The sequence below is a fragment of the Diadema setosum genome, chromosome 9 (genome assembly GCF_964275005.1).
Source record: "Diadema setosum chromosome 9, eeDiaSeto1, whole genome shotgun sequence".
Taxonomy (NCBI): Eukaryota; Metazoa; Echinodermata; class Echinoidea; order Diadematoida; family Diadematidae; genus Diadema; species Diadema setosum.
The window spans coordinates 4,894,360-4,905,922 of record NC_092693.1 but is presented as its reverse complement, the minus strand read 5'-3'; the positions used below and the strand labels follow the sequence as shown (position 1 = coordinate 4,905,922).

Here is an 11,563-nt window from a genome sequence, read left to right as displayed (position 1 = left end):
TGCTACTTCATTCTCACAGATGCATCTGAACTTATGATGGTGAGGTACATGTACTCAACGTGAAAGGCAGTGTTTTGTAGACTGAAAGATCAGTCTGTATTTATTGACAGGGATATGTTCCACAGAAACTACGTCTGGCTTCACAGAATCCCTCTCCGACACAGAGTGAAGGCTCTCGTACCCGATCCTGTAGGGGGTGCTCTGCCCAGGGAAACCAGTGGTGATTGGCTAATGGATGCATTTGCCGATGATCAGTTATCAGCATGCTATTATTGCATTACAGTGTATTACAGTGAAACCCCGTTATAACGAGTTCGGTTATAACGAGGAACCGCTTATAACGAGGTGATCGCGTCGGTCCCGTTTTCCTTTGCGTGTAAACCTATGGCAGAACGAATCGGTTATAACGAGTTCGGTTATAACGAGATTCTGGTTATAACGAGGACAATTTCGGTGCATCATGATAAAGAAAAACATAAGCAATTTGATCGGATATAACGAGGTTCCATTTCTTGACTAAATTGCCGCTTTCAAACATGGGACAAACGAAACCCTGAAAACCGAAATCACGCTATCCACGTCTTTTTCCGTTTTGCAGAGAACCGTTCCTTCCATGTTTTCTTCTAAATCACGCGATAAGACACAGGAATGTCTTCCGATGTTCCTACTAAATCATTAAACATAATCATTCGATTTTCTTTTCCGCGAGATACGCGTGCCTGATATTAGGGCAGACCACACTGCAACGAGAAATAAAAAAGATAACGCATTCAAAAACTTTTCATGTAGGGACACTTGTGGCCAAAAATGGACAATTGGAATGCGTGTGCAACTCATTATTATATCCTTTCCATTTTTAGTTCCGACTTCCAGTTCTTTTGCTGCTTAGCAAATATGAGTGTGGATGATTAAAGCCGAAATAATTAATGAAATCATCGCGATCCCGTCGGGTGACAGTAGCGTAAAAATAGTTGAATAACGCATGTTAACCTACTTAATCGGTGTTCAGAAAAAGAAACAAACGCATTTAACAGTTCAAGGATGTATAAAACGCGAAGAGATTTTCGAAAGAAAGTAAAGAACGCATTTTTAATCCCGTCGGACGCACGATCATACATTGTATAAAATTACAGCCGAAATGATTCATGAAATTATCGAATTCCCGCTGGGCTCCAACAGTGTAAAATACCTCTCAAGTTAACGGTAAATAACGCATGTATGTTACTCTGAAATTATCGCGGTCTCGCCAGGTGACAGTAGCGTAAAAAATAGTTAATAAGCATGTTAACCTAGAAACAAACGTATTTATTAGTTTGAATAGATCTGGGTTTGTTCATTATCACAATTTTAACACTGCATTTCACAATGAAGATTTTTCTTTCTTTCAGAATGGTCTATGAGGTACAGATTTGCGTAAAAAGGATCACAACGTAACCTTCCACATTCAATCCTGTCGCATAATTTTCAAGAACGGATTGACAAAACGCGAAGAAATTTTCGGAAGAAAATAAAGAACGCATTTTTAATCCCTTCGAGCGCAACGATCATAAGATTATATTGTACAAGATTACAGCCGAAATGATTCATGAAATCATCGCATTCCCGCTGGGCACCAACAGCGTAAAAATACCTCGCAAGTTATGGTAAACAACGCCTGTATTTTACTCTATTTGCGCTGGTGTTAGGAAAAATTAACAAACAAGAATTACGATAAAGAATTATCTCATTTCAACATCTACTTTTTCGTCTAATTCACAAATAATTTCCCTTTATTATCTCAATAATAATGATCCATAATTGTGTAATAACAACGCAAAGGATGGGTATATTCCGATGTCGTGCTTATGTTTTTCTTTGTTTTTGATGCGTACGGTTATAACGAGGTACCGGTTATAACGAGGTAATATCGCCGGTCCCACGGACCTCGTTATAACGGGGTTTCACTGTAGTGTGTTGATGAGCTGGTAGCTGCATCTTTTTCCATGAAAATTGCACTCCTATCTTCACCGTTTCAAACAGCTGGTGAGTGCACTGTATACAGTGTACTATTATGTAATCATATGTATCATAATTTATGCAAATGTTACTATTTAAGTCTAAATTTGTCAATCTAGGACTGTTATCTAGGATGTTATCAAGGAGGGTGAGGTACCTCACCCCATACATCCATGGGGACAGTGGTTGAGCATCCCCCACAGTGATGTCTATCAGAGGCTTCTGTCTGTCTCAGAGCAAAACCATGAAGGTTAAAAAAAAATGTTATAAAACTCCTCTGAACAGACAGATTTTTCTGTCTAAGTTTTGCACCGCTTCAAACTTCAAAGGACTCAAAAAATAAATACATGTATGTTGTCTCTATCAAACAACTATCTTGCCTCATGTAGTTTTGTCTTTTGGTAGAAATCAGTCTAATTTCACAACATCAAAGCATGATAATGTCTCAAAATCCATTGTAATAAAGTGGTGATGCAGTAAATGTAAATCTTTGTATGAAATTAGATTTGACAAAAGCCATGTGTCAACAGGCATCCAAACTTCAAACTTTGCAGACAGTAAGTTTTGAAAAGTTAGACATGGATATGCAATGTATTGATTGTTCACACTTGCGTTCATTAGTATTCACAAAAGAATTCATGTCTCAATGCCAGCACTTGATCACTGAAATGATAGTCATCAAGCATGTTTCGTATTGTTGACATCTTTTATTTACATGTACTTGTTTCAAATAAAGGAGACTTTTAATACCATCTGTGGTAATCTCCCACAACTTCACAAGCTTGAAGGAAATGTTCTGTACATATAAATCACACATACGCAGGTGCAATATAAATATTGTACTGTAAAAGCTATTATTTTTGTGAGGATTTTTGTGAATTCTGTGAATTTAACAGTAAAGTGGTATGCACTTATGATACCAGTAGCCAGGGTGTCAAATTGCAAAAACATCTTGTGAAAATGTCTGTCCGCAAAAATAACAGCTTTTGCAGAACATGTACTTGACATCTCAAAGAGAGAGATGTCTTTTCAAATATCTGGCTTGATATCTTGCTCAGCTATAGTTATAGAAATCATTTGCGGACGAACAGCCACACACACACACACACACACACATAGGCATTGACCTATGAATAAATGTATGATCTGATGGTTCATGAATATCAAAACAAAATAACAGTTAAGCAGTTCACTTACAAAAAAAAAAAGAAAATGTACATTCACACACTGAGCAAAGAAAATAAACACAAATAGAAAAGGTACAGATTCTTTGGGGGGATTCAATACAATGTACAATATTTCTTTTCTGCTGAATAAATGTACAATAATTTGTACTTCTTCACAATGCTGTAGCAGTGTTGGCATGAACATGATACACACACACACACACACGCACGCGCACACGCACCCACAGTAATACATCTGGCAGGATATTATTACCTTTAGCCATGTGACAGGAACCTCTGCAACCAAGGCAGCAGGAGCTAAGCAACTTGGGAGGACTGAAGTTGTCGCCATAATTGCCATACTTCATGACATAAACGTGTACCTGTCATTTCATGGGGGGGTTTTTTGACAATAAATGCCCATAAATAAGAATTTCTCACAGTAGAGTGACATCAAAGACAGTGGCACTTTCATTTACGATAACCATCTCCATAAACCTAAAAGGTCTGTTCTCTGCTCTTTTGTTGTTGTTTTGTTGTAAAACTCCACATCAAATGACTGTCTGACATTTGAATAAGTTTAACTTTCTTCTTTTGTGTATGGACCTGTCTCAAAATCAACACTACTCTGTTGTCACTGAATCACTGCAAACGTATGCATCTTTCTCTATGAGCTTGATTTTCCTGTAAGGTCATCCATTTTCATTATCTATAGTTATTTGCCCCTACTTTAATATATGCATCTCCATATTTGTTCCATCACCACATGAGTTACTGCATGACAACAGTTTAGGTAGTCAATGAAAAGAAGTGATACCCTGAAGTTCTGAATGGCATAGACTTATCAGCAAAGTGACTGATATTGCTGTACTACGTATCTTTATACCCTAACGATCAATAACTTACAGATACACTCTACTTTGAAAGTCTTGAAATTGCACAAGAATTTCTTAAAGTAAAGAATACTTTAGAATGACCCTCACTGCTATGAAACTCTATGTAGCAGTAAACTGCCATCAAAGTGTGGGGGGGGGGGGGGGGACCTGAGAAGTTTACACCCTGTGCGTGTCTTGGTGACTTGGTGACAGTATTCCTGCAATGTTGTGCATCGGTACCATTTGTGACCACAGCTGCTCTAATGTTTCTCTAACAGTTCCACCACAGGAAGTGTATTGGTATCAGACTTTCGATCAGCTCAGCTAATGTCACTGAAGCAAAGTTGTAACAGGATCTTGCATGGACCGGATCACTTTGTTTTTTTCTCTCTTTCTTCCCTGAGAGAAGAAGAACAAAGTCTCAGTATGTTCTCCGCCATGTCTGGAGCCAAAGCTGTGCGGGGAGCAGCGGGTTCCTGTTGGTGAGACTTGAATGGAAGACATCAAAGTCCGCCTGCTGGATTCGTTTTAGGTACGATTCCAAGGGAACGGTCACAAGGAATGCTGGGAAGGCACTGCGAGGAATATCCTTCTTCAGGTCCCGAGCCTGAGCGTTAAAGCAGAAAGTATATGATCATCATCTGTACATCTTACTATGACCAGAATTATGACACATTTAAGACTTACAGCTATTGCAACAGCTGAAATTACATATTAAAATATATCAGTCATTTGTGATATTACCCATACATGTACAATTGTTCATAAACTCTTATTTTTCCCCTGCGATAGGTGTATGTGTACAATATGCACATGATTCAAATACATAATGAACAAATGGTGTAAGTTCTCATTCATCCAGGTAACGATCAATAAAGGTAAAAAATTAAATCAGTTCATCAACGACGCCTCCCCGCCATCAAATCAGATGAGCTGATGAAGCATCCAGGATCGGACGTGAAACCGATCTCGGAATTAAAACAGTAAGTCTAGATGAATTGATTTAATTTTGTACCTTTACATAATGAACACTACAGCTATAAATTACATTTCTGATAACTTCATGCTGTTGAAAACAAATTTGTTCTGTAAAAATTCTGTAGTTCTGCAACAACAAAAAAATGCTTGTATCGTTACATTGACATACTGAACTCTTCATAAACAAAATGCAGAGCAGTATGTGGCTCAAGACAGATTATATGACCTGGATCACAAAAAATACATGAACTTACGTGTGAAAGATGTGAATTTGCTAAACTGGCAAGGTCAAAGGTCAAGTCTTTCATGGCCTGTCCTCTACTCCCTCTGATGATGTCTTCATGAGAGAGATTGTACTATGGGACAAAATTAACACAAAGTTTCACATGTCAAACCATGCTTGGGTTCTTCATAAAGTGATATTCATTGAAGAAATTGAATATCACATTGGGCACATTGGACATTCTTTACACATTTAAAATACATAACAGTAAAAAAGATTCTGAGAGAACATTAATGTGCATTACTGAACCACTTGGCAGCTTGCCTTAATTTGACACTTTATCTTATTCCAGTAGTAATTTCAAATGAAACTTTGTTACAACTTTGAAAACTCGCAAACAAAATGCATTTCCTATTCATCCTCAATAAAAATGGATGATTCACAGAAATTTTGTCATGATACAAGAATGACTAGCTGCCTTGACCAAATTTCTGAAACACATCTATAGAGATATTCCCCCATACACACACACACTTCATATGGCTGTAAAACAAGAAATGTTTGCATGCATTTTAATTTTGTCAGAGGCAAGATTTGCAAAATCAAAATGCACACAAAAGTTGTTGTCTACACTATATGCATTGAATGCCAGTGACAATTCATGAAAATTTCATGCCACAAAATAGACCGTCTGCTCCAATTCGCAAAAAATCTCAAGCAGCGAAAATAGCTTGCTTTACACGTACTGCAAAATACATCTTTTGTGAGAGGAAAACCTGGGCTAAATTACCCATGAGGCTTTCAGCCAGTTCAAGCCATGCATATGTCGATGGTACATGTTCTCTTGTTGAATCGAATATACTGCCTTTTATTATTATTATTATTATATATATATATATCTGTAGTAACACATGAGATTATCATTTTCTTTAAATTGTTCCCTTGTAATTTAGTAATGTTTTGTACAATTCTTTACAACAATTCAATTCTATTTTGTTTTGACTTTACAAGCAGAATAAAGCCAATCACATAAACAAACACATGTTCAATGGAGGAGGTTCCTGTTTGAGGCTATATTTCATACAGATTTGCTTGTGTTAAGTATGAGTCATGGTTATAAAATTTGAATCTATTCAAAAAGGATAACATGCATTTGTTTTATAGTCAAAATTTGTCATCTTGAGAAAAGTTTCTGACACAAACCTTCATTGTTAGTTCCATGGGAACAAGGACATTCCTTTTCTGGGCGAGGTAGGGTATTCCCCGAATGAGGTTCACAATGCCATGTGATTTACCAATATGACTGGCAGCATGGTCTGCATGGATGTCTTTAATGCCTTGGAAATACAATGGAATTTCATTCATTGTCAATATCAACAGTTCAGCTTGAATACATGAACGAATTTTATATGTATTGAGGTCCACAGAAAAAGCTGTATTTCGTTGCTGATAATTTTCATTTCAGTTAGAAGCATGACAAGATTTCATGAGCTTCAGATTATAATTCGAGCTGATATCACTTTAATCATGATATCAGTCTGTTTCCATTCATATTTCAGTGCATAATAATACATGTACATGTGTGCATACAGAGATTACTTTCAGCACACACTTTACTTAGAAGAATATAACTTTGTAGTTAAAGGGGGCATTGCAAGAAAGTTGCAATCGATTACAAATCCCCCAAACCATTCTTATGTCTTGTGATTACTAGCAAATTTGTAATTGATTTCAAAGTTGTATATGATTTATCATTTGCATAAGATTCAACTGATATTTGAAATCGATTGCAACTCATCTTTCTTGCAAGGCCCCCTTAGATTGCCACAGCATGTTTGACACATGCCTACTGTGTATTTCTCAATCCTAATGAATCTTCTAAGACAACAGAAATATTTGATGGCGGAGTTTTGCAGCCTATATACTCCATTATAAAAAAAAAAAAACGACAATAACTTAGCATTCATATTATCAACAGAAATCTCATCACATTTTATTTCGAGTTCATCTATGGAGTCTAACCACTGCATTAATGTATAAACATAATTATAACTATGACTGCTTGCGGATAGCACAGGGGATGTACAGTGTGTTTTGAAGCACCTTTGCATCTATGTACAGGGTTAATTACCAGTATGCTTTGAAATTCAAACACAACTGTAGGAATTATTACCAAGGAAATCTTTGCAGAAAGGAAAGTAGGAAAAATTAAATCTGCAAGTAAAGAAACAATGAAAAGGGAAACTATGACTACGAGAGGCAATTACTGAGGCATACACACCTAAAACTTGTAAGGTCAAGTACAATACTGATGACATTGTGTTCTCTGCATAAGTCTCGACATCTGAAACAGTGGCAAATGACTTGTCCTTCAAAGTACTTTCCTGTAAGAATAAATCAACATTTATAGACTGAACAAAACAACAAACTTGTATAGTAAGTTACATTTTAAAAGAATCATAGTTGTCAGTCTCTTGTTAAAAGTATATTCATATTGCATGTTTTCATGCAGGCTGTACAGCAACTGAGCATTAGAAATTTTGAATGCAACATGGGATTAAATACTCGGACATTCCCAATTTAGCTTTATAACAGAGAGCATGAAAGTGGTTCTCCACATTTATACTTTTAGCCTTCAATAGCATAACAAGCAACTAATCAAATCAGCTCATTCTAACTCAACATTGACCTTCATTAAACATCGCCTTCCTTGAGGTTACATGAAAGCCAACATACCCGTTCATTAACCATGCGTGACAGCCATTTGCGAGACAATTGATGCTTTTGTACTGCTTTGAAGAGTTCCATGGCAATGGGTTGATGTGGAGGATTCCCCTGTGAAATGAGACACAAATTAATGCAGATATGTCATCAAATTCTATGTTGACACATCCAGGCATTTGGATAAATGTTGAGGTGCATAATACCTAAGACAATTTCAACATTTTCTCATGAATACTAAGATAACCCTAAAATTATGTTATTTATCTTTGACATTTATATCTGATAAATTCTCTTACACCAAAAACATTTTGCTCTTGTTTGAACTTAAAAAACAACAAACATTTAAGAAAACATGTACTCACAGCGTATATCTTCTCAATACAATCTCTCCAAAACTGTAGCCTCATCTTCCCAATGTGAACATTTGAAACAGAATCTCTGACTGAGGCTAGTTCAGCGTTGAAGGTCCTCAAGGCTATCGATGCAGGACGAGATGATGAAGGCATCAAAAGAGAGACTAGGAAACCCTCATAGTCTTGCTTCCTTTTTAGAAAAAAAAAGAGAGAAATAGGATTATTAATTCAATCTAATCTTCAAGAATCACTCTCACACACATACCCACACCCACAAACACATGCACACACACACACACACACACACACACACACACAATTTCAGTGGCCCAACAATAGATTTTGGTAGCCAAAAAAATGAGTAAAAATAAACAAAAAATTTGTTCAACAAAAAACTGAAATAAAACTATTATATAAACCATTTATAGTAATATTATACTTTTTTTTTCAAGTGGAATGAAGGTAAATTCCACATACTGGTACACAATTATAAAAGAAATAATTGATCAAACCATGAAAATGATCATGAACCCTGATGATGATGTGAAAATTGGCATGTATGATATCAAAGGTCTAAACGTGCAGTGCAGTGTAACTACAAACTTGTAAGTTTAAGAAGTTTTGCAAATTCATATATTAAGTTGCAGTATAAACATAATTTCCATGACACTGTATATTCATAATAGAATCTGTAATCACATTTTATTTTGGGGTATATCACTGAATACAATAATGTGTAATATACAATTTGGAAGTGCTGTCTCATCAGAGCTCCAACTAACCTTCCTTCATAAACCTTGAAGCTTCAACTGTACAACTACAAGATTGTTTACCATTATCATTGACATGTTAATACACAACCAGCACTCTCCTACTCCTAACCTAGTGTAGTGGATATTACTATTTTGAATATTTTCTTTGAAAGCTTGTCACTGCACTGGACCAATAGTACAAGCGAACCCAAGCTTTTAATAGCCTCATAAGACGCCACATGAAGGTGTTGTGTATAATTAATCCAACCTCTACCTATTGTATTACATTTCATTTCATTTCATTTACTGTTTCTGCATCACACAATCAATCAACAAATCACTTTAGAGAACATACACATTGATTCATCATAATTATTCATCATGGCTAACTTTGCACACAGGAGATAAGGAAATCGCTGTGAGAGAAAACAGAGATAGTAATAAATTGAGGAAAGGAAGTCAAAGTACCACACATCATGATCCCCAGTAATTTGAAGTGAATATTCCGGGCCTCATTAAATACACAAAGAAATATATACGCAGTTCTAACGAAGTATAGACCGACTTACTTAAACTATGGCAAACAACAAAATATTTCAATAACAAAACATGTCATGTATCCCAGTAATTTTACACAGGTGATTAACCCCATTGCAGGGCAGTCACGTGTTGGGGTCGCTGTTGTGGTAAACAGCCGATATGCTCAGAAGAAAAAAATAAAAATAAAAAAGAAATAGCAATATCTAGAAGATAGTGAGAAAGAAAAGGAGGTAGGTACTCATGTCATCCTGTCACATGCACATACAGGTAACATTGCATATTCACTGTATAACTGATGATATCATTCATATTTTAAGCCAATAAACAATACATAGAAAATGAGGCTCAACCTGCTTAAAAAGAACAAGACTCGACTTGAGATAGATTCTAAAAATCTAAAACTAGATCTGTAGATACAATCAGGCAGTGATAGGACACCAATCACAACAAATCCACAGGGTGGTCCAAGAGAGGTTTCAGCATGTTGATGCAACATGCTAAAATTCTTGTGCAACATCCTTAAAAGACAGCAACAATACATGTTGTGCAACATCCTCAAGAATTTGCAAGCTAAAAATAAAATGTTTTCAATTAAAACGTGCAAAAAAAAACATGTGCAAAACACAAGAAACATCAAACTATCTGGTAGTGCACTGGTACTGAGATATTTGTGTGCAAAACATGAGAGAGAACATCGAACATTGAATGTAAGCAGCACAAAGAGAGACAAGCTGCGATATAGTGCGTAACACATGCTCGTGGTGTGCGCTCCGCGCATACAATTTCTGCAATATTCTCAGACTCGGGTTCTGAGCTTGCAACATGCAACATGTAGGGTTGGACTAACCCCGTCGCGGGGCGCTGTAACACAGTAACAGCCCTTTACGGTACGTATTTGTCCGTATGGGGTCGCTGCTGCGGTTAGGGTTGGACCTACTACTAATCGACCGCCTAATGTTTATTTGCTTGATAAGAATATTTAACACTGAAATTCACGTAAAAAACTTGACCTACGTGATTGAGAAAATCCAGCTCTATCAAATGCCGTTGTTCCCTTTTCGATTCGAAGTTTCAGTGCAAAAATATCGCCGACGAACTTGCGTGGCCTCGTTTCAGCTTCCCGCGGTAAATCGCGTTTTTAGGATCGACCGCTGATTTTGCATTGACAATGCACGTAAACCTGTAAACCGAGTTGTATTAACACCGTGTTGTACGAAGCTTTTTAGAAGCCTTTTAGAAACTTCCATAGACATTACATTGTGCTGTCATTACGATTCGGTGAAAATATTCATTCGAAATTTTGTCCTTGATTAAAACCATTAATGAACAGTGAATTATCGCGTTTTCCCACACCATCCTAATCTACATTCAAAGCCAATCCATTTTTATGTGCTTTGCGCGCAGAGAAGTGCGTACTAAGTGTTCAGTGCGCGAATTATACGCGGTCGGTTTCAATAAGGGTGGTCGATAGTAGGGCTACCATACATTTGATGTGCATGCTCAAATTTCAAGGTGTGGACCACCCTACTCAGTGGTCCTAAAATGACCTTGTAGGTGTTCGTGCCGTGTGTTTATACATCAAGGGTAATGTTGTTAGTGATAATAATTACATTTACCTCCGAAATATTATATTTTACAGATATCTCACAGTAACATCAATTAGATCTAGTCTAGGCCCCTATCAATCTTTGGAGCAACGAAAATACAGCAAGTATACCTAGGGGTGGGACTGTACAAACTAATCAGTTCAAATCATTTGCCTGCCGTTAAACATTACCTTAGTTGATCTACGCAATACTGTGAATTGTCTACACTCCTTGTAGAATAAGTGCGAAATCGATGAGAAGATTTGCTAATAAGTGCTCCATGATGACAGAAACATGATAAAAATTGTATCCCATGGCGTGTATTTCTCAGGAGCATGGAGGCTGCCATTTTGTATGGTGATTTCAAATAT

General features: G+C 36.7%; 1 protein-coding gene across 2 annotated transcripts; it reads right to left on the bottom strand.

Moving 5' to 3' along the window:
* Window positions 1-2,694: 2,694 nt before the first annotated feature.
* Window positions 2,695-11,518, bottom strand: LOC140232475 (NADH dehydrogenase (ubiquinone) complex I, assembly factor 6-like). Of its 2 annotated transcripts, none has more exons than XM_072312568.1 (7): window positions 11,384-11,518; window positions 8,324-8,504; window positions 7,974-8,072; window positions 7,519-7,621; window positions 6,441-6,574; window positions 5,269-5,370; window positions 2,695-4,643 (listed from the first exon to the last, which is right to left on the bottom strand). In XM_072312568.1, the coding sequence occupies exons 2-7, from the start codon at window positions 8,465-8,467 to the stop codon at window positions 4,458-4,460; spliced, it is 768 nt and encodes a 255-aa protein (XP_072168669.1). In that variant the 5' UTR covers window positions 8,468-8,504; window positions 11,384-11,518; the 3' UTR covers window positions 2,695-4,457. The 2 variants fall into 2 exon arrangements, with proteins under 2 accessions (XP_072168669.1, XP_072168668.1); XM_072312567.1 differs by having other exon boundaries at window positions 8,324-8,500; window positions 11,384-11,502.
* Between the last annotated feature and the right edge of the window lie 45 nt (window positions 11,519-11,563).